At 48.8% G+C, this 22,296-nt stretch overlaps 1 protein-coding gene across 2 annotated transcripts in view; it reads left to right on the forward strand.

The window, feature by feature from the left end:
* The window catches only part of dnai1.2 (dynein, axonemal, intermediate chain 1, paralog 2), a 441,248-nt gene that overhangs the window by 127,872 nt on the left and 291,080 nt on the right, over positions 1 to 22,296 (forward strand). For both annotated transcript variants that reach the window (XM_072497265.1, XM_072497264.1), the window contains exon 9: positions 21,504 to 21,629. In XM_072497265.1, coding sequence (XP_072353366.1) covers positions 21,504 to 21,629 — 126 coding nt within the window. The remainder of the gene's footprint in view (positions 1 to 21,503; positions 21,630 to 22,296) is intronic.

A 22,296-nucleotide genomic window follows, 5' to 3' on the forward strand; every position in this document is an offset into this window, starting at 1 on the left:
ACGCCGCTCCCCCGGCAATTCTCCGACCTGGCGGGGGTCGGAGAATCCCGCCCCAGATGTCCTGACAGAGGATGGTTATGCTATGGTTATTAGGCAAATCTCACCAAGATCCTAGATAATCAAACCTGCAGAAGTTGGATTGGTCAGAAGGAACAGACGTGACATCTTAAAAGTGCATATTCCTCAACCAATGTTTCCAGATTTGAACTTAAACCAATCTTTAAATCGACATGTACAAATCAAACAATCTGTTGAACCAGAACAGGAGAACATCAAAGTTTCTACCTCTCCAATCAAATTGAGAAGATTTACCAGACGTAGAAGAAAAGCGAATCATCTGAATTTATGAACATTTGACTGATTAATTCATAAATACTGTACAATGCATAACAGACTGCTGCATTTATTTTGTACAATTTTCTTTATTATGTAGATAGAAAAGTGTAACACACAAAACGGGAGGCTGTAGTGATCTCTCTATGTGTTAATACATGTTTAGTTCACATGAAGTCAGTACAGACAGATGATCACCAGATGGCAACACTAACAAGAACTATATTAGGAGTTTCCCGCTCTTTTTGTAGGTTCGTGTGTGTGTAGTGCAGCTAGAGTGAAGACATGACCAGATCAGAGTGTAGTGTATTATCATAATTTTTAGCTTAATCTAATCTTAGTTATTTGTTTTACTAGTCAAAGTATTAAAGTGAAATAACTCACAAGTAAATTATTTTATTACTCAATAAATAATTTGTCATCAACTGGAAGACTTCGACTGTTTATCATCAGAATTCAATACACCTCGGCAAGACAAATGAGTAATATTTATATTGCAGTTCTGTAATATAACACAGAGTACTCCAGATTAAATCACACCAATGCCCTATATAATTCAACCTAAGGTCCATTTGTATTAAATTCCCCTTGCAATAAGCAATAACGTTCTATTAGCCTTTTTAATTATTTGCTGTGCCTGTATTCTAACCTTTTGCATTTTATATAGCTCAGAGCTCTGTAATCTCTCAACATTTAAATCATATGCTTCTTTTTTATTCTTCCTGCCACTACAGATAATTTCACATTTTTCCACATTATACTCCATTTGCCAGATCTTTGCTTATACTTAACTTATCTATTCCCCTTTGTAGCCTCCTTATGTCCTCTTCACAACTTTCTTTCCGACCAATCTTCATATTATTAGCAAATTTAGCAACCATACCTTTGGTCCCTTCATCTAAGTCATTTTTCTTTTGGAAAATATTTTTATTGACCTTTTAACATTTTACATCTCAAATTCACAGGGCGAAAAAGACCAACACATATATCAGTAAAAGAAGAAGTTCGAACTGACAACTGTAACAATAGTCCCCCTTAACAAAAATACTTCTCTTGCAGACTTTACATTGCCAGACTTGGCCAAAACATATATTTACAGTGGTTTAGATACATTGTGGTTTAGGCATTAATTTGCCAGCAAACCGGTCTCTTGTTGTTTTCCTCTCTTCTGCCTGTTTCCCGTGTTTCTCTTGGGTGCATTGCCCTCCTCTCCTCCACCCTGCACCAGCACCCGCCACCCCCCCCCCCTCCTCCCCCCCCCCCCCCCCCCCCTCCCCCCCCCCCCCTCCCCCTCCCCACCTTTCTCTCTCTTTCTCCCTTTCTCCCTTCCCCTTCCTCCTCCCTACTTTATTGGTTGCTGGCCAGGAACAGGTCTTAAAACAAGTTGGTGATTGGCTTCACTGTGAAAGCCTTCTTTAGACCCACGGATGGCGAACTTTATCTTCTCCAGCCTGAGAAAATCTGCCAGGTCGGACAGCCAGTTTGCAGCCTTGGGTGGTGCTGCCGATTGCCAACCGAGCAGGAGTCTCCGGCGGGCGATTAGGGAAGCAAAGGCTAGAGCATCAGCCCTCGCCCCAAAAAGAGCTCTGGCTGCCCAGACACCCTGAAGACCGCCACTAGTGGACACGGCTCCACCCTCACTCCCACAACCTTGGACAGGCCTCAAAGAAGGTTGACCAGTGCCCGACAAGTCTGGGGCATGCCCAGAACATGTGGGTGTAGTTGGCAGGGTCTCCCTGGCACCATTCGCATTTGTCCTCCGGGAAGAACCTACTCATTCATGTTCCAGTTAGGTGCACCTTGTGCACTACCTTTAGTTGTGTTAGACTCAATTCTACTGGTCCTCAACCTTCCCATTCAGTATTCCCTGGGTCCCCACCAACCTTGCCACCGCTGTCTCCAATGAGGCGATCCAGTTGCCCTGGTTAGTCGCTGCTTTCTCCAATTCCCTGATGGCTGCCTCTTGCACCTCCAACCGTTGCTTGGTCTTTCCAAGCACCACCTTGAAGGGGGCCAGGGCGTCCGTGACCGCTACCTTCACCGTTGCCATCATCTCTACTTTGATAACATCTCTATGCTTTAGGAGCTCCTGTGTTAGAGGTCCATCCACTTCCTTATCGGTGGGTAGTCCGGCACGTGCCTCAGCGTCCTGGCCTGTTCAGGTGCAATAATCAGCTCCACATGCTCATCTTTGCCTCATCCTGAGAACGTGGGCGGCAGAAGAAAAGCAGCAGCCCGGACCGCGAAGCCAGAGACACAAGCACTCGGGAGCAGAGCCAGCAGGGCCAACGAGCAGGAGAGAGAGATAGAGAGGGACCCCCCCCAACAAAAAAAAAGGGAGACCCGAAGCCCGAGGCAGACCCATCGAGAGCAGAGGAGCGGGGGAAGTGAGAGCAACCCCAGGATAAGGAACAGCAGCGGAGAAAGAAAGAGAGACAGACAGATGGCTGGAGGAAAGAAAAACACCAAGCTGAAAGGACAGCAAGACGTAAGCAGCAGCAGCAGCGAGGGTAAGGCGCATGAGAGGTGGACACGCAGCAGGCGGCTCCACAAGACAAGACGGAGGTACAGGCGAGCTTGAAAGGGAAAATGATGGCAGACCAAGCCACGGAGCGTGAACAGGACGCAGCGACCAGCATAAAGGGGGCGCTGTGGTTGGAGCTCCAAGCAATGATGAAGGAGACGACGCACAAAATGCAGCAGACCATCGAAGGCCTGGAAAGGGAAGTGAAGGAGCAGAACGATTCTGGAGTTGGAGAGGGTCGCCTCGGACCAGAGTGACAGGGTGATAACCCTAGAAACCGAGGTCAAAAGGTTAGTAACGGCCCAGGGGAGACTAAGAGGGAAAGTGAAGAACCATGAAAATAGGTCCAGACGGCAGAACATTAAAATAGTGGGTCTGCCAGAGGGGATAGAGGGCAGAGACCCAACAGGCTACATCACCCAAATGATGTGCAAGCTAGTGGGAAAGGAGCTATTCCCAAACCCACTGGAAATAGACAGGACGCACAGGTCACTCCGACCCAAGCCCAAAGCCGGGGACCAGCCCAGAGCAATTATTGCGAAGCTGCACCGGTTCCAAGACCGGGAGAAAATCCTAAAGTGGGCCCGGCAAATGAAGCAGAGCACATGGGAAGGGAAGACCATAAGAGTGTATCAGGACATTGGGGCGGACCTGGCCAAAAAATGGTCTGAATTCAACAAGGCGAAATCAGCACTGCACAAAAGCAAGGTAAAATTTGGGATGTTATTCCCGGCCAAACGGTAACATTTGAGGGGAAAGAGCTGTATTTTAACAACCCAGCGGCGGCTGATGAGTGTGTTAGAGCAAACAAGCTGGGTGACAGAAAAGGAAGGGAAAACCAGAACAAAGAGCGGAGGACAGACCGCAAACAAGGACAATGGATTCATGAACTGTGCACATGTGTGCCTTGCGTGGGACTGTGCTGTCTTGTCTCAGAACTTGTCTCCTCTCTCAATGCAATGGGGGGGGAGGAGTGGAGCGAAGGAAATGAGGGTGAGGAAAGCAAACAGGAGGGCGAGACGAGTGCCAGTAGGAGAAAGGTTAAACAGGGCCTGAGATGGGCGAATACTGGCAAGAGGGCCACAGTACTAGCAAGGAGGGCCAGCACGGGAGGGCAGGAAGGATAGAGGGCCGCGGCGCCCCTCTTAGGGGAGGGGGAGCGCATGGCACAAGGAGGGGAGACCGTGGGTGGGGGGGGACAAAACTACAGGGGCTAGGGGGGGAGAGGAATCTGGGGGAGAATACAGAACAAAAGAGAAGCAAAGAGAAGGGTGAGATAGTGAAGCAGTACAGACATAGGCCTCGGCGGGCATGGAGCAGGGCGAGGAACCAAGAGGGTTCCGCAAACAGCCACTCGAGAGGGCATCAGGGCGGAGGGAGACCCCGGAGCGCAGGGGCGCACCCGTGTGGCGTACACACGCTGGTGGCCGCATTGGGTGCCCCCTGGACAAAGGGAAACCCCTGAGCGCTGGGGCCTGACCCCATGGTGAGAGCGGTGACCCTGGCCATTTTCTTTGGCCCCCCCAGCAAAGGGAAACCCCGGAGTGCAGGGGCGCGTCCACCAGGTAAGTATAGGTGATCCCACAGGATCGGGGGGTCAGAAACCCCCCCACCAGGATTGTTTCCTGGAATGTAAGGGGACTCAACGGCCCAGTGAAAAGATCCAGAGTGTTCGCCCACCTGAGAAGTCTAAAAGCAGACATAATCTATCTACAAGAGATGCACCTGAGGGAGAAGGACCGACTGCTGGTAAGGAAGGGCTGGGTGGGACAGACGTACCACTCATGCTACGGGATGAGGGCTAGGTGGGCAGCAATATTAATTCGCAAAAGGACGAGATTTACGGGAACCAAGACAGTTACAGACCTAGGGGGAAGGTACGTCATGGTCAGTGGTGTCCTGGAAGGGGCACCTGTCATACTGGTAAATATGTACGCTTCCAACTGGGACGACTCAGAATTCATAAAGAAGACCTTGGCGGAAATCCCCGACCTTGACGCACACCAACTGATCATGGGGGGCGACTTTAACTGCGTGCTGGACCCATTGACCGACTGATCAAACCCCAAAACGGTGAAACGTCTGGCATGGCTAGGGAGCTAGGGGCCTTCATGGAACAGATGGGGGCTGTGGACCCATGGAGGTTCCTGCACCCGGGAGAAAAGGAGTTCTCGTTCTCTTCGCAGGTGCACAAGGTATACACCCGTATCAACTTCTTTGCAGTGGGGAAATCGGTGCCTCCAGGGATCACGGGAACAGACTACTCCGCGATCGTTATTTCTGACGACGCTCCACACTATATGGATGAGAGGTTGGAGACAGGCTGGGTCCAGCACCCCACATGGAGGCTGGACACTGACCTCCTGGCCGACAAGGCTTTCTGCCAAACAATATCGCAGACCATCGGCGATTACGTTAGTAACAACCAAAACGGGGAGGCCTCACCCTCCCCGTTTTGGGAGGCACTGAAGGCCGTGATCAGAGGAGAGATCATAGCCTATGAGGCAAGCAGAGATAGAGGAGAGCAGGTGGCCAGGGAACAGCCAGTGGACTCCATTCTGGAAGTCGATAGAAAGTACTCCGAGGCCCCGACCGTAGAGCTGCTGGCGGAGAGGAAAAAGCTGCAAATCTACTAGGAAAGCAGTGTACCAACTCCGCCAGACACATGGCACCTTCTACGAACACGGAGACAAGGCTGGCTGCCTACTGGCTCACCAGCTGAGTAAGCAGGCAGCCACGTGGGAAATAGTGCAGGTTAAGGATAGCAAAGGCAGACTGATAACAGAGCCAAAGGAGGTCAATCAGGCATTCGAGACCTTCTCCCGGAGTCTGTATGCCTCCGAGCCCCCCGATGGGGATGCGGGAATGAAACAGTTCCTAGACAGACTGGAACTACCAGTGGTGTGGGAAGACAAACGGGGGGAGCTGGAAGCACCAATAGACCTGGGAGAAGTCATGGAGAGCATCAGCTCCATGTAGGCGGGGAAGGCACCGTGACCCGATGGGTTCCCGGTGGACTGCGACAAAAAGTGTGCACCAGTCCTGGCCCCACACCTAAGGGACATGCTCGCGGACTCACTGGCAGGGGGCACCATGCCCCCCACGCTAGCGCAGGCCACAATTTCACTGATACCCAAAAAAGATAATGACCTGACGGATTGTGGATCATACAGATCCATTTCACTGCTGAACGTGGGTGCGAAAATACTCGCAAAGGTCCTGGCCAAAAGGCTGGAGGGCTGCGTACCAGAGATGGTCGCAGAGGACCACACGGGCTTTGTCAAGGATAGGCAGCTCACAGCAAACATCAGGCGTCTGATGAATATAATAATGACCCCCCCCCCCCCCCCAGGGAGAGAACAGCTGAGATACCCTCAATTATGACTCAGGAGAGAAGATTGATAATTTAAAGGCTTTAATTACCAGAGAACCAGACAGCTGCCGAGAAGTGTGCTCACTGCATGCTGCCTACTGAACGTAACCTTATATACAGTTCCCTGGGGGCGGAGCCGGAGTCCCCCGGGGTTCCAAACCCGGTCTTAAAGGGGCCTAGGCATTAAAGGTACATGTATATACAGATATCATTCATCACAACAGCAGAGGTGATTGTCTCCCTGGACGCAGAAAAGGCCTTTGACAGAGTCGAATGGAGCTACCTCCTCGAGGTACTGGAACGGTTTGGGCTAGAAGTGGGATTCACCGCCTGGGTGAGGCTCCTGTACAACGCTCTCAAAGCGAGTGTCCGAACAAACACCACCAGCTCTGAATACTTCCAGCTACACAGAGGAACAAGACAGGGCTGCCCATTGTCCCCACTCTTGTTCGCGCTAGCGATCAAACCCCTGGCGATAGCCCTGCGGGACGCAAAAAGCTGGAAGGGAATTCGGAGAGGAGACAGAGAGCACAGAGTCTCACTCTATGCAGATGACCTGCCCCTCTATGTCACGAAGCCACAGGAGGGACTGAAGGCAGTACTGCAAATACGGAAAGAGTTTGGAACCTTCTCGGGCTACAAACTTAACCTGGGCAAAAGTGAGACATTCCCAGTGAACCCAAAAGGGGAAGGGACAGAGCTGAAGGGGCTCCCGTTCAAAACAGCCCAGAACAGATTCCGTTACCTGGGGATCCAAATAGCCAGAGACTGGACACAGATCCACAAGTGGAACCTGACCAGCCTGGTTGAGGAAGTAAGAAAAGACCTTCAACGGTGGGGCTCACTCCCACTCTCCCTGGCGGGAAGAGTGCAGACGATCAAGATGAACGTACTGCCAAGGTTCCTCTTGCTGTTTAGATCCATCCCGCTCTTCATCCCCAAGGTCTTTTCCCAAGACATAGACAGGCTATTCATGGCGTTTGTGTGTTGGGGGGGGGGGCAAGAACCCGAGAATTACCAAGCCGACACTGCAAAGAGGGAAAGTCAGAGGGGGCCTGGCTCTACCAGACCTACAATACTACCACTGGGCAGCAACGGCAGAAAAAGTGAGGGGATGGGTACAAGAACCCGACACAGATTGGGTACAAATGGAGGAGGCATCCTGTAAAGGAACAACCCTCCGGGCCCTGGCCACAGCAGCACTCCCATCCTCCTCAACAAGATACACAACGAGCCCAGTGGTAGCGGCCATGCTGAGAACGTGGACCCAGTTGAGACAGCACTTCGGGATAACCAAAATGTCCCTTATGGCCCCCATCTGCGGCAATCACAGATTCCCCCAGCCATGGAGGCGGGACACTGACGGTCGGGGACTTCTAAGTAGTGCGCAGACTGTCGACACTGGACGAACTGACGAGCAAGTGGAAACTAGCAAGAGGACAGGAATTGAGACACCTCCAAATAAAGCACTTCCTCCGCAAAGAGACAGTAGGGTACTTCTGGGCCCCAGAAAGCACGCCACTAGAAGACTTGATAGGCACAAGCAGCGAGAAGTGGGGGTCTATGTGGGAAAATATACGGACAGCTACTGGACAGAGCCCGAACACCACTGGACGGGACCAGACAAAAATGGGAGGATGAACTGGGGACAGAGGTAGGATGGGGACTCTGGAATGAAGCACTGAGCAGGGTGAGCTCCACCTCCTCCTGCGCAAGGCTAAGCCTAATGCAGCTCAAAGTGGTGCACAGAGCGCACCTGACCAGAACCCGAATGAGCAGGTTCTTCCCGGAGGTGGAGGAGAAATGTGAACGGTGCCGGAGGGGCCCAGCCAACCACACCCACATGTTTTGGGCTTGCCCCAAGCTTGCTGGGTTCTGGACTGCCTTCTTCGAGGCAATGTCCAAAGTTGTGGGGGTGAGGGTGAAGCCATGCCCAATAGTGGCAATCTTCATGGTACCGGAGCAGCCAGAGCTACACATGGGGAAGGTAGCCAACGCCCTTGCTTTCACTTCCCTAACCGCACGCCGGTGAATCCTGCTCGGCTGGCGATCAGCAGCACCACCCACAGCTGCAGACTGGCTCGCTGACCTCTCGGAATTTCTCCATCTGGAAAAGATTAAGTATGCTATCCGAGGGTCAGAGGAAGGCTTCCTGGATATTTGGGGCAGTTCATCGGCCTGTTCCAAAACCTGTTCGAGGCCAGCAACAAGGAGTAAGCCAGGGGGAAAAAAACCCAAAAGATGAAGAACCAAAGGACTGCGCAACCCAGACTTCTGGTGACGGCGGGCGGGAGGCGGCCGCACAATGGAGGGCTCCCGCTCGGGAACGGCATTTTTGGGGCTTTAAGACCGGTCCCAGGGTCCACGGAGGCGGCAGAAGCAGGGAGAAGGCACGGAGGAGGCACAGTGAAGACACAGGAGGGAAAAAAAACAAAGAAAAATGTCGAGGGTGAGCAAAAAACGGCCGAAAAGAAACCAGCTGGAGGTCTGTCGGGGAGTGGGAAAGGTCACCGCGGGGTCACCAGGAAAAATGGAGGCTGGAGCACCAGGGAAGGCCGCACTGCTTACGGCTGAAGAAATAACTAAGGTGATGGCTGCGGAATTTAAAAAGCAGTTGGCGCAGATTGCGAAATGCATGGAGATGGTGAGGAAGGAGATGAGGGAGGTTTTGAGTGTGCTGATGGAGGAGGCGGTTTCTCCGGTGAGGACGGAGATGGCGAGCCCAGTGGCGGAGGTGCGAGAGCAAGGGGAGGCGCTGAAGGAAGTGAAGGAGACGTTATTGCAGCACGGTGATCAACTTGCCTCGATGGGGAAAGAGATGCGGAAGGTGATGGATACTAACAAGGATCTGCGAGGAAAAATGGAAGACCTGGAAAATAGATCCAGGCAACAGAACTTGAGGATTGTGGGGCTGCCCGAAGGAGTTGAAGGACCGAAGCCGGCTGAGTATTTTGCCGCGATGCTGGCAAATCTATTGGGGGAGGGGGAGGACCCCTCCCGATATGAACTGAATCGGGCTCATCGGTCGTGGAGGCCTGTACCAAAGGCGAGTGAGCCGCCAAGGGCAGTGACTCTGTGCTTCCGTAGGTACAGGGTGAAGGAGAAGGTCCTGAGCTGGGCCAAGCAGAAGCGGGTGGTGCAATGGGCTGGAGCTGGTATACGTGTATACCAGGACTTTACGGTGGAGCTGGCAAGGAGGCGGGCTGCCTTCAACCGGGTGAAGAGGGCACTGTACATTAGCAAGGTGCGGTGCAGCATTGTATATCCAGCGAAGCTGAGGGTGACTTACAAGCTCAGGGACTTTTATTTTGGAATGGCGGAAGCAGCGGAGGAGTTTGCGAAAGCAGAAGGACTTTGGCAGAACTGACAAATTGAGGACTGGCCATGTGCCGATGTAACCTCATGACTGTATTTTCTTCTTTTTTGTATCACTGCGCGCGGGTGTAGAGATTAAAGGAGCCAAGGTGGTATATATTTGGACAAGGGAAGGTACGGGACTTTCACTCGAAATGAGAGTTCTTTGGGGTGTAGGTGGATATGTGGGGTTTGTGTGCTAAAAGGGGATCTTTGGGCTTTCCTGGGGCCGGGCAAGTGGGAAAGGGACCCGGGCGGGGGCCTCCACGCTGGCTGGCTTGTGCCGGCCAGTGAACGGGAGTGAGGTGGGGGGAGGGGCTGCGGCCATCAGAGCCTGGCAGAACAGGGTCCGAGCGGTCGAGCCAGGGTGGAAAGTTGGTGGGGGGTAGGAACCGAGGGCGGGGGGAGGACTTTTACAAGAGGCAGTGGATGGGAGGAGCTGGAGACCTGGGGTTGGGGGGTGGGGGGGGGGGCGGGGGGGGAGCTGTGTAAGATTAAGGGTGACTACGGGTAATCCCTGATTCTTTTTTGTCATTTGTTTATGTAAACATGCGGGTTGAGGTTTGGGGGTTGGTGGGTAGATGGGATCATTGTTATTATGGGGACTGACATATCTTGCTGATTATTGTTTATTGTTGATGGATGTAAATGTGGGAGAAAATGTGAAAATGGAGGAGAATTTAAAAAAAATTTTTTTAATGGACTGCGCAACCCGGGGCAGCGGGGGGGGGGGGGGGGGGGGGATGAGGGGATGGGGAAACCACAAGAGAAGAGGAAGGATGCTGAAACCAATGGTGGGAATTCATTCCAGACAGGAATGACCAGTTGCTGTAGTTCCTCCATGCGTTCCTTGAATGTTTGCCATTGTCTAGCCACTGTCATCCCTTTAAGTAACTCTCCCCAATGTATCAAGGCCAACACATGCCTCATGTCCTCATAGTTCCCTTTATTAAGATTCAGCACCCTAGTCTCCGAATCAACTACTTCACTCTCCATCTCCATCTTGATAAAAGATTCTATCATGTTATGGTCGCTCATCCCCAAGGGGCCTCGTACAGCCAGATTGGCAATGATTCCCTTCTCATTACACAGTACCCTGTCTAAGATGGCCTGCTCTCTAGTTGGTTCCTCCTCATATTGGTCAAGAAACCCATCCCGTATACACTCTAGGAATTCCTCCTCTACGGCATTGTGGCTAATTTGATTTGCCCAATCTATGTGAAGATTTAAATCGCCCATGATCACCGATATTCCCTTATTACATGCATCTCTAATTTCTTGTTTAATGCCATTCCCAACCTCACCACTGCAGTTTGGGGGTCTATATATGACACCCACTAATGTTTTTTGTCCCTTGGTATTTCTCAACTGTACCCATACAGACTCCACATTGTCAGAGCTAATATCCTTTCTCACTGCTGTGTTAATTTCCTCTTTAACCAGCAGTGCCCCTCCAGCACCTTTTCTTTTGTGCCTGTCCTTCCTAAATACTGAAAACCCTGGGACATTCAGTTCCCATCCCTGTTCACACTGCAGCAATGTCTCCGTAATCCCAATTATATCATACCCATTTATAGCTATCTGCGCGATTATTTCATCCACTTTATTGCAGATGCTCTGTGCATTAAGGCACAGACCCTTTAAGTTTGTCGGTTTCTTTTTTTTTGTATTTTATCATCTTCTTCACCCAGTTCCTTGCACCTCTATCCACCATCGTGAGCCCTCACCCTTACCCGCCACCTCCCCATTGCACAGCTCCCCCTTCCACATAGCCAGCTCCTGCCCCCGGCTTCACCTCATACCCCACCCCCGGGTGTACTTCACACCTTTGTTGTGGTGGCTGATGACTCCTTCAGTACAGTACTGTCCAGGTACATCCGTGTTTGACACCGGTGGAGTACATCTCTGTCCTTCCAACACCAGGCGCAGTAGTGGTCCAGCAGCACAATACTGTCCATGAACACCAGCTCGGCATGAAGATGGCGGGTAGGAACTGGCCTTCCCCAGCAGAGTGGTGTACAGTGCATCAGGAGCAGCATAGCACTATGACAGGTATGCTTTGTTGCACTCATTGAAGTCTCTTGCGAACTGAGGACCAGCTTATGCACAGCACTCTTTATCAATTGGATTTTAGACCAATGTAATTTCCTACTGGTGTGTTGCAAGATTTGAAGGCTTGATGGCGTCCCAGTGAGTAGCTGTTTTAATGAGCATTCGTGAGATGCAAATGAATGTCAATGGCATTCACGCCACCAGCCAGCATGAAGACCGGCCCAAAATTAACCCGCCATTGGGAGATATGCAATGTGATTTTAAGCCAGTGGGTTCCTGACATTTTGGATCCCCCTAGTTTCTCCTCTACTGCCCCGCGACAGGCTGGATAGGAGAATTCCACCCCTTTTCTCATAAGACTTGGCTTCTCCCTCTGCAACTGGATTCCTTGACATCCTGACCCTAGACCACAATCAGTTAGGATAAACAACAATCCTTCCTCCGAGATCGTCCTCAATACCAGGCCCCTGTAAGGCTGAGTACCTAGTCCCCTACTATACTCCCTATGCAAAGATGACCGTGTGCCGAATTTAACTCCAACTCCATCTACAAGTTTGCTGATGACACGACAGTAGTGGGTCGATCTCGAACAATGATGAGTCAGTGTACAGGAGGGAGATAGAGAACCCAGTGGCGTGGTGTAACGACAACAAACCTTCCCTCAATGTCAGCAAAACAAAGGTGCTGAGGTGGAGATGATTGACAGCTTCAAATTCCTCGGTGTGCACATCACTAACAATCTGTCTGTCCTGGTCCACCCACGTTGATGCTATGACCAAGAAAGTACAACAGCGCCTATACTCCTTCAGGATATTAAGGAAATCTGGCATGTCCACATTGACTCTTTTTACAGGTGCATTATAGAAAGCACCCTATCTGGCTACATCGCAGCCTGGTATGGCAACTGCCCGGCCCAAGACCGTAAGAAACTACAGAGAGTCGTGAACACCTTCCAGCCCATCACGCGAAACCACCTCCCATCCATTGACTTTGTCTACACCTCCCGCTACCTTTGGAAAGCAGGCAGCATAATCAAAGATCCCTCCCACCCGGGTTATTCTCTCTTCCAACCTTTTCCATTGGGCAGGAGATACAAAAGTCTGAGAACATGCACTAATAGATTCAAAAACAGCTTCTTCCCCGCTGTTAGCAGACCCCTGAATGACCCTCTTATGGACTGAATTGATCTCTTCACACACCTTCTATACTGAGTAGTACTACACTCCAATTGCTTCACCTGATGCCTGTGTCTATGTATTTACATTGTGTATTTATTATGTCCTATGTTTTTCATGTATGGAACGATCTGTCTGGACTGTACACCGAACAATACGTGTACCTCGGTACACGTGACAATAAATCAAATTCAATCCAATCAAAACAATCTGTCTGTCCTTCATCCAAGGAACCAACTTAATGAACCTTCTCTGAACTGCTTCTAATGCAAGTATATACTTCCTTAAATAAGGAGACCAAAATTGTATACAATACTCGAGGTGTGGTCTCATCAATGACCTGTACAGTTGTGGCTTGTACTTTTATACTCCATCCCCCTTGCAGTGAAGGCCAATATTCCTTTTGGCTTTCTAATTACTTGCTGTATTTGTATGCTAACTTTATGATTTACAAGCTCACCAAGATCTCTTTGTACTGCAGCATTCTGCAGTCCCTCTCCATTTAAATAGTATACTACTTTTCTCTTCTTGCTGCCAAAGTGGTCAATCGCACATTTTTCCACATTTTACTCTATCCGTCAAGTTTTTGCCTACTCATCCATTTCCAACTGTTTGGGTGGATTTTTCTGCAATATTTAAGAGACTGAGACCACCTTGTCGGGGACATATTTAGGAGACTGTCCTGGATCCGATGCCATGCTGCTGGGGCATATTTTAAAGACTGTCCTGGAGCTGTCCTGGCCATGTTAGTGGGTTCTACATGGTACACATGTTTTGGTTCTGGCCTTGGGTGGGGAAGGCCTCTGGGAACTAAAGGCCATGCATAGAATGGTATGTAGGGCACGTTCAGTCAACCAACACATTTGGTCCTGAGAGTAAGGGAAACAGAGTGATATAGTAACATCCATGGGGGGCATCTGGATTATGTGGGTCAGAAGCGGAAAAGTAATGGACGGGGAGTATTGGATGATCTCATGGGGGGACTTGTAAAGCAAGGGTGCATGTCGCCTTGAGTATGGGAAGGATCAGGTCAACAAAGAGCATGGGGACATCACCATTAAAGGGATCAGGCAGAGAACAGGAATATCAACATGTACAATGATAGGGTCAAGGTTAATGGGGGATGCTGGTTAGTCACAAGAAGGTTGGAAATTAGGAGGCATTTGGGAGGAACTTGGTGGATGCTAGGAGAAGGTTGAAACTGGTCACACTCACAAATCTAATGAGCACCATATTTACTTTCAGGCATGAATCCATTGAGTCTTGGTGCCGCACTTCAGGTGGTCTTAATGGCCATGTGTTCCTGACAATGGCATGTGAAAAGGGAAGGAGGATTAAACAATCAAGGGCCATGGCAAGTGCACAGAAGCTAAACGGACACCAGAAGCCTCAATTTTTCCATTCCACTGGTCACGGCTTGCAGACACGATGCTTATAGTCATGACTTAAGTTCGAGGCTATGGTATTAATAGTTAGTGTTTAGGCTACTGGAGGTAAGATCACAAAACCCTTAATGTAGGTGTTAGCAAATAGGTATATTGACCCTAATCATTACCTTTGTTGTGAATGCGCAGTCATCTCTGTTGGGGATGCCCAGCCTTATGAGGCTCCCCCAGGATGTTATTAGTTTGCAAGGGCTGGTCTCGAGCTGTTAAGTCTAGTTAGAGGGCTGGCCAAGGGTTTGACTCTGAATTCCTGGCTTGGAAATGGAGGGAGACCATAAGATGGGAAGTAGCAATGATGTGTCAATTCTGTTCACAGATATAGGGAGAAGTGGAAAATACATGCCTTAGGCAACGCTGCCTTTTGATAGCTGTAATTGGAATGAGGAGAAGGGCCCATTACCAATTGCCACAGCTCTGGGAAGATCATAGGACTGAGCAGAAGGAGGAAGCTGGGTCCCAGGAAGTCTCAGATACTGCCAAGGAGGGACAAAATCCGTGAAAAATGTGGCATGACCAAGAAACTATAGAAGTCGCAGGTGAAGATGAGTGAAAGACAATGCCACAGGTGTCTTTGCTTGTCTAAGGATGTGGTAGCTCACATTTGCCACCTTCTCTGTGAAGAACCCACGATGCAAGGATTTGGAGTGCATTCCATGCGGTTGTTTTGAAGGTGACTGCCGCACTGAACTTTTTTGCTCACATGTCCTTGCAGGGCTCCAATGGGAACCTTTGCAGAATATCACAATTATCGACACACATAAGGGAGGTGACAGATGCCTTCTCAATAAAGCTGACTATTGCGTCCAGTTCTGCATGGATGACATAAACCAGGCTGCCGGTGCTGTGGATTTCGCTGCAATCCCAGGTTTCCTGTAAGTGCAACGTGCCATCGACTGCACACCTGTGGCCTTGAGAGCTCCCTGGATACTATTTATTTCATGAACTCATCTCAAAGTAAACTCTATTGCAACCTACACATTGGAGAAACAAACACAATGTTAATTGCGAGGACTATTTAAGCCATCCACAAACAAGAGGCATAATGCAACAGCAGCAAGATAATCAGTAACCATGATGAGTACCTCTCCAGAGGCCAAAGCATGTCTTCCTGAGATTTAAGGCCGGCAAGTGTATTGGCCAACTGTCATTGTCACAAATAATGTGCATTTCCTGAAATCGCAGACGTTGAAATAAAATCTACTCAATGTGGTGAGATTGTGTGCGAATTTATGCAACTGAAGAACCTGGGGGGCAAAATTCTCCCGAAACGGCGCGATGTCCGCTGACTGGCGCCCAAAACAGTGCCAATCAGACGGGCATCGCGCCGCCCCAAAGGTGCGGAATGCTCCGCATCTTTGGGGGCCGAGCCCCAACAATGAGGGGCTAGGCCGACGCCGGAGGAATTTCCGCCCCGCCAGCTGGTGGAAACGGCCTTTGGTGCCCCGCCAGCTGGCGCGGAAATGACATCTCGGGGCGGCATATGCGCAGGAGCGTCAGTACTGGCCGCTGACAGTTTCCCACGCATGCGCAGTGGAGGGAGTCTCTTCCGCCTCCGCCATGGTGGAGACCGTGGCGGAGGCGGAAGGGAAAGAGTGCCCCCATGGCACATGCCCGCCCGCAGATCGGTGGGCCCCGATCGCGGGCCAGGCCACCGTGGGGGCACCCCCCGGGGCCAGATCGCCCCGCGCCCCCCCAGGACTCCGGAGCCCGCCCGCGCCGCCTTGTCCCGCCAGTGAGGTAGGTGATTTAATTTACGCCGGCGGGACAGGCAATTTATCGGCGGGACTTCGGCCCATCCAGGCCGGAGAATCGAGCAGGAGGGCCAGCCAACCGGCGCGCCGCGATTCCCGCCCCCGACGAATATCCGGTGCCGGAGACTTCGGCAACCAGTGGGGGCGGGATTCACGCCAGCCCCCGGTGATTCTCCGACCCGGCGGGGGGCCGGAGAATGTCGCCCCAGGTGTGAGTTAATTCGTGGTTTACATTTTGAACCCTTAAATGACCACGGGACATTGAATCAAATTGATTCTCAACTGATCCATGAGACTTGGAGAAGGATTAATGCAAGATATATTTATAGAAGTGAAAAGTGAAAACAATGAATGAACATTGTTCCACCAATGTGCATTTGAAACTGTAGCAGTCCTGTAGCAACCCTATAAGAATTATATGAAACAGACCAGCAGAAGTTGGTCAATATAACACAGCATGCTGGGAACTCTCTAATACTGGAGACATGAGACACAGAATCAGTCCTATCCCCAATAGCCTCTATAGCGACTTGATAAAACAATAGAAGCCAGGAATGCATAAGACACATTAGCAGACATGAAAATAACTTAATGAAGCAATAGAGTCAAGAACTCACCTGAAAACAGTTAGGAAATAACCAGACCCTCATTGATGAAACAAGCACCTTTAGATACTGGCAGTACGGTAGAATAGTGGTTGCTTCACAGCTCCAGGGTCCCAGGTTCAACTCCCGGCTTGGGTCACTGTCTATACGGAGTCTGCGCGTTATCCCTGTGTCTGCATGGGTTTCCTCTGGGTGCTCCAGTTTCCTCCCACAAGTCCCGAAAGATGTGCAGTTAGGTAATTTGGACATTCTGAATTCTCCCTCTGTGTACCCGAACAGGTGCCGGAATGTGGCGACTAGGGGCTTTTCACAGTAACTTCATTGCAGTGTAAATGTAAGCCGACTGTAACAATAAAGATTATTACTATTATTACTGCTGCCTTAGTCAAAATCAATGAGACCATAAGAGCAAATGCATATTCTGACCCTAAAATGAGACATACAGCACCAGAATACTAGCAAACAAAGAATGACCATCAAAACTCATTAATGAAGTTTTTGAGACAGGGAGAGATTGACAGTAACAGGCTGCAGGAATCAAGCAATCGGAACCAACGAATCACAAGGAATCAAGATCTGGGTAGTATTCGTATTCTAGTGAAACAGGCAGTTAAGGTAGATTGTTAGAATAAGAATTCTTAAATGAAAATGTGCTATCCTATCTTAAAATTGTCTGAAGTAAAGTTACATTGGTTGAACTGACTCATGTTTGTAGTTATTTGCCAGTAACTTAGTTAAACACCTGGGTAAAACTTATTGGACAAGCACATTGGTTGAATGGACTCTGCAGGATCCTAGTGCACCATGAATACTACAAAACATCTTAATTTTTCTCACACTGTTGCTATATCCGGATGCAGCTTTAACACCGCAGCAGAGTTGGACTGCTGACTGCTGTGTCTGAGATAACTTCAAAAGGCATCCTGAGGTAGCCCAATATCTTGAGGGCTTTGACCCTCTAAGTGCCTCCTGCTTTGGTGCAGGTGCACCCATCTTGGCCTGCCCTGCTGGAATTGATGGGATCACTGACCGAGGGCAGTTGGAGTGGTAAGGCACCCTTGGAGTGTCTTGGGTGGATGCCCCTGGAGTGCCTGGCTGATGTTCCCCTCCTTTTGGGTGTTCACGATCCCCTCCTTGACTCCTCGAGGAGAAGGGGCACCTTAAGGGAGGTTAAGGTGCTTTATCCCTCTCTCGACTAGTCACTGGTGAAACGCATCACTGCCTAGAGAGATGGTATGCAGTTCCGAGCGCAATCTGGCAGAAACCCCTGGACCTGAATCTCTGGGGCAGCCACTATCCTTCCAATGGAGACTTTGGTGTGCTCGCATTCCAGAGCCATGACATCAGACAGAACATGAATGGAGTCTTCCATCCTTCATTCCAGTCTGCTGATGGCCTCTGAAAATTCCCTATCTGTCTTTGCACCTCTAACATACCTTTATGAGAGTCTGAGTTTGCGCTGAGTAGAAATATCACTTACCCTGGCGGACCAGAGCAGACCATTCATCCGTTTGTGCCACTGCACTTCTTTGAATTCCATTGGCGCTAGCCTCCCCGCGATCTCCTCCCAAGTTGGCATGGTCAGGTGGGAGGAACCCCTGATCCCATCCCTCGGACAGAGGACCTCCCATCTTTTGTGGATGACCTGGAAGAGAATCACCAGGAGACATGGTGGCCTAGGGTTAATCTAGTATTCCAGAGGCCCAGACTAATGCTCTAGGGACATGGGTTCAAATTCCACCATGGCAGCTGGTAGGATTTAAACTCAATTACTAAATCCAGGATATAGAGCTAGTCTCTGTAATGGTGACCATGAAACTATCATTGATTGTCATAAAGACCCACCTGGTCCACTAATGTCCTTCAAGGAAATCTGCTGTCCTTACCTGGCCTGGCTGTCATGTGACTCCAGACTCACAGCAATGTAGTTGATTTTTATTGGTCCTCTGAAATGTTCAGCCCAATGGCAATTAGGGATGGGCAATAAATGTGGGCATCGCTTTGCCACATCCCATGAAAGAATACAAAAGCTGCTAGGCTTCACTGAGCTGTGGTGAAGAGTACTTTCTTTGCCTCCACACCATTGTTTTTCTTATCACCACAACATCTAGTCTGCAGGGATCAAATGTCTAACCCGGTGCCTTTTAATTATGGTGTTGGGACATTTGATCCTTTGAGGCAATGACAAAGCGCGTGACTTCCCCCCACCACAAGATTTGCCGAGCATCTCGCCGATGCATAATTAATAAGCTGAAGATCGCATGAGTTCAGCTATTCCGTCGCCCAGCTGGACTCACGCTTACTTTCCCACACACCATCGGACTTAATCTTCAGAGTGGAAAATTCTGTCCAATTTGTATCCTCCTCACAACTTGCTCTTCTATCCTTCTTTATATCATCAGCAACGCTGGCTACAATGCACTCAGTTCCTTCATCCAAGTCATTAATATAGATCATAAATTATTGAGGCCCCAGCACTGATCCTGTTGCACTTCACTAGTTGCAGTTTGCCAACCTGAAAATTCCCCATTGATCCCAACTCTCTGTTCCATTAGTTAACCAATTCTCCATCAATTTTAATATACAATGCCTTTTGGAAATCCAAATGCCCTACTCCTGGTTCTCCTGTTGCACCCTGCTTGTTACATCTTCATGAGAACTCTAAACATTTATGTTGACTCTGCCTGATTATATTACAATTTTCTAAATGTCCTGATATTACCTCATTAATAATAGATTCTAGCATTTATCCCCATGACAGATGTTAGAGTAACTAGTCAAAGTTTTCTGCTTTCTGTCTCCCTCCTTTCTTGAATTGCCATGTTATATTTGCAGTTTTCATCACAGCTCCAGGGTCCCAGGTTTGATTCCTGGCTTGGGTCACTGTCTGTGCGGAGTCTGCACGTTCTCCCCGTGTCTGCGTGGGTTTCCTCCCACAAGTCCCGAAAGACATGCTGTTAGGTAATTTGGACATTCTGAATTCTCCCTCTGTGTACCCAAACAGGCGCCGGAATGTGGTGACTCGGGGCTTTTCACAGTAACTCCATTTCAGTGTTAATGTAAGTCTACTTGTGACAATAAAAAGATTATTATTATTATTTTCCAGTCCACTGAGACCTTTCCAGAACTAAGGAATTTTGAAAATTACGAGTGCAACTATTATCTCTGCAACCACTTATTTACGACTCTAGGTTGCAGGCAATTTCAGTTTCTCCTTTCAATTAGGGTCTGCCTCAAAGACCCTTCTATCACAGTGGTTGGATCAAGGCTGTAATGATTTCCAGAGTTGAGTAACCCTTGCAGAACCTAAACTACAATGTCTGACAGGTGCCAGTGTTGTAGCTGTACTGGAACAGATTTGTTCTGCAGCCTTGCCACATCTAGTTGTGAAAGTTGGTGGACTGTTAAACAACTAACTGGAGGAGGAGATTCCAAAAATATCCACATCCTCAATGATAGGGGAGCCTGCATCTTGTTCCGAAGTTCCAGTCTTCAGTACTACAGCTGGGATGTTGTCAGGGCCCATAGCCTTTCCAGTTGTGCCTTCGGCTGTTTCTTGATCACGGGAATTAAATCTATTAGCTGAAGACTGCCATCAATGAAGATTGGGAACTCAGAAGGGAGCTGAGATTCATCATCCTCAAGGCACTTCTGGCTGAAGATAATTGGAATTGTTTCAGCCTTGTCTTTTGCACTGACATATGCTTGGCTCCCCCATCATTGAGGATGTGGATATTTTTGGAATCTCCTCCTCCAGTTAATTGTTTAACAGTCCACCAACTTTCACAACTAGACGTGGCAAGACTGCAGAACTTCGATCTGACCGTGGGTTATGAGATCATTTCGCTTTGTCCATTGTACACAGTTTCTGATGATTAGCGTACATACAGTCCTGTGCTTCACCAGGTTGGTACCTTAATTTTAGGTATCCCCGATGCTGCTCCTGGCATTCTTTTCCACACAGCTTCTTGACCAGGTTTGGCTCTTTGGCTTTATAGTAAGGGATATGCTAGCCATGATATTGCAGATTGTGGTTGAATACATGTCTGCTGCACCCACGAGGTCCACAGCAACTCGTGGGTGTTCAGGTGACCTGCTGGAATTGCTCTGATTCAATTGCATTTAGCATGGTAGTGTGCTACGCAACACAACAGAGGATGTCCCCAATGTGAAGATGTGATTTTTTTTTCCTCCACAAACGCTGCGAGATGATCAGTCCTTCCAATACTGTCATTGGCAGATGCATGTGTGATAGATAGATTAGTGAGGATGAAGTCAGGTCATTTTGTTCCCCCTTGTGGGTTCTCTTCCCACTTGGTCAGATTGACAGATATTTCCTGCTGGACATGGCCAGTTTAGTCAGTGATGGTGTTACTGAGCCACTTTTGATGATGAACATTGAGGTGCCCCTAACCAGATAATAATATCAAACCTGCCAATATGATCTCTAGATCCAAAGTTCTCTGCAATGCTCACTTTACTAACCAGCCCGGGTGAATTGGTAACATGACTTCTGTTGTAGTAACCTCTTATAAGCTGTGTGGGGCATCAATCTATGAATGCCTCAATGAGTTTATTTGTATTGTTCCCCTCCTTTTAAGTGGTTCCTGATTGCCCAACTGCTGAAATACCTTGCTCCATGTCATTCTGTTCACCTTATATTGCTGGATATAGCACTTGGTAATTAATACTTTGCTGTTGTTGTCATTCTTTGTTTCTATCTATATTATTTAAATGTTGCCCTGGCCTGTGACTATCTCCTATCTTTCGAAGTGAAATATTTTATACCATTCAAACTCCATTTTTAGGCACTCACTGCTGTCAGCTATGCTTTCAAGATGCCAATCATATTAATATTCCAAATAACTGGCTTATATTTTACTATTTTTAGTGGGAAATCTTTGATGCCTACGAGGAAGTATTAGCAAAACAAATGGTCAAGAAAGAGAAGCCAAAGCCCCACACTACGAAAAAAGATACAGAATCTAAGAAAAAGTTATCAGTTGTTGAAAACGTGGTAAGTTTTTCTGTCATAACAAAATCCTAATCAATGCTGTACACAAGCTCTTTGGTAACTCTATTCAAGAATCAGCTGGAAAACAGAAATAATTGTGGAGTTGATTTTTTTTCTATTATCAATTATTAACTTTAATTACTCGCAGAACCTCCATAAATACAAGGAGCTCATGGACTCCTTTTCCATTAAGAATGAAACTAAGTAGGTGCCTTTGCTGCTTTGTTCCTTCCATTTGCGACCAAGCAAAATCTCCCCATGGCATCTTCCTGTTAATAAGACTTGTTCAAGCATGCTGAGGTTTTAAAAGTTTCGCCCACATTGTTGCTGAAAGTGCAAGCTGATAGGTGCAAGCTGAGGCAACAGGGCACCTGGAACATAAGTAAAGAACTGGACAAGCAGTATACCAATGGGAGTTAAAGACTGTGCATTGATGTTTGGATGGAATGTATTCTTATTGTTGAGGTTGAAGTAAGAATTGAAATTGTAAAGGTTTTGGTCACAATTCCCCTTGGTTACAGGGTTGATGTCAGAGAATTGAAGGAATGCAAATGTTACACACTTGCTCAAAGTTCAATGTTGCAAGCTTCTTGTTGCTCATAGAATCATAGAGTTCTTTTTTATGTTTGCAAATAGGATATGCAGCGTCCCTACCCTGCCCACCCACATC

Source organism: Scyliorhinus torazame, chromosome 3, assembly GCF_047496885.1.
Source record: "Scyliorhinus torazame isolate Kashiwa2021f chromosome 3, sScyTor2.1, whole genome shotgun sequence".
Classification (NCBI taxonomy): domain Eukaryota; kingdom Metazoa; phylum Chordata; class Chondrichthyes; order Carcharhiniformes; family Scyliorhinidae; genus Scyliorhinus; species Scyliorhinus torazame.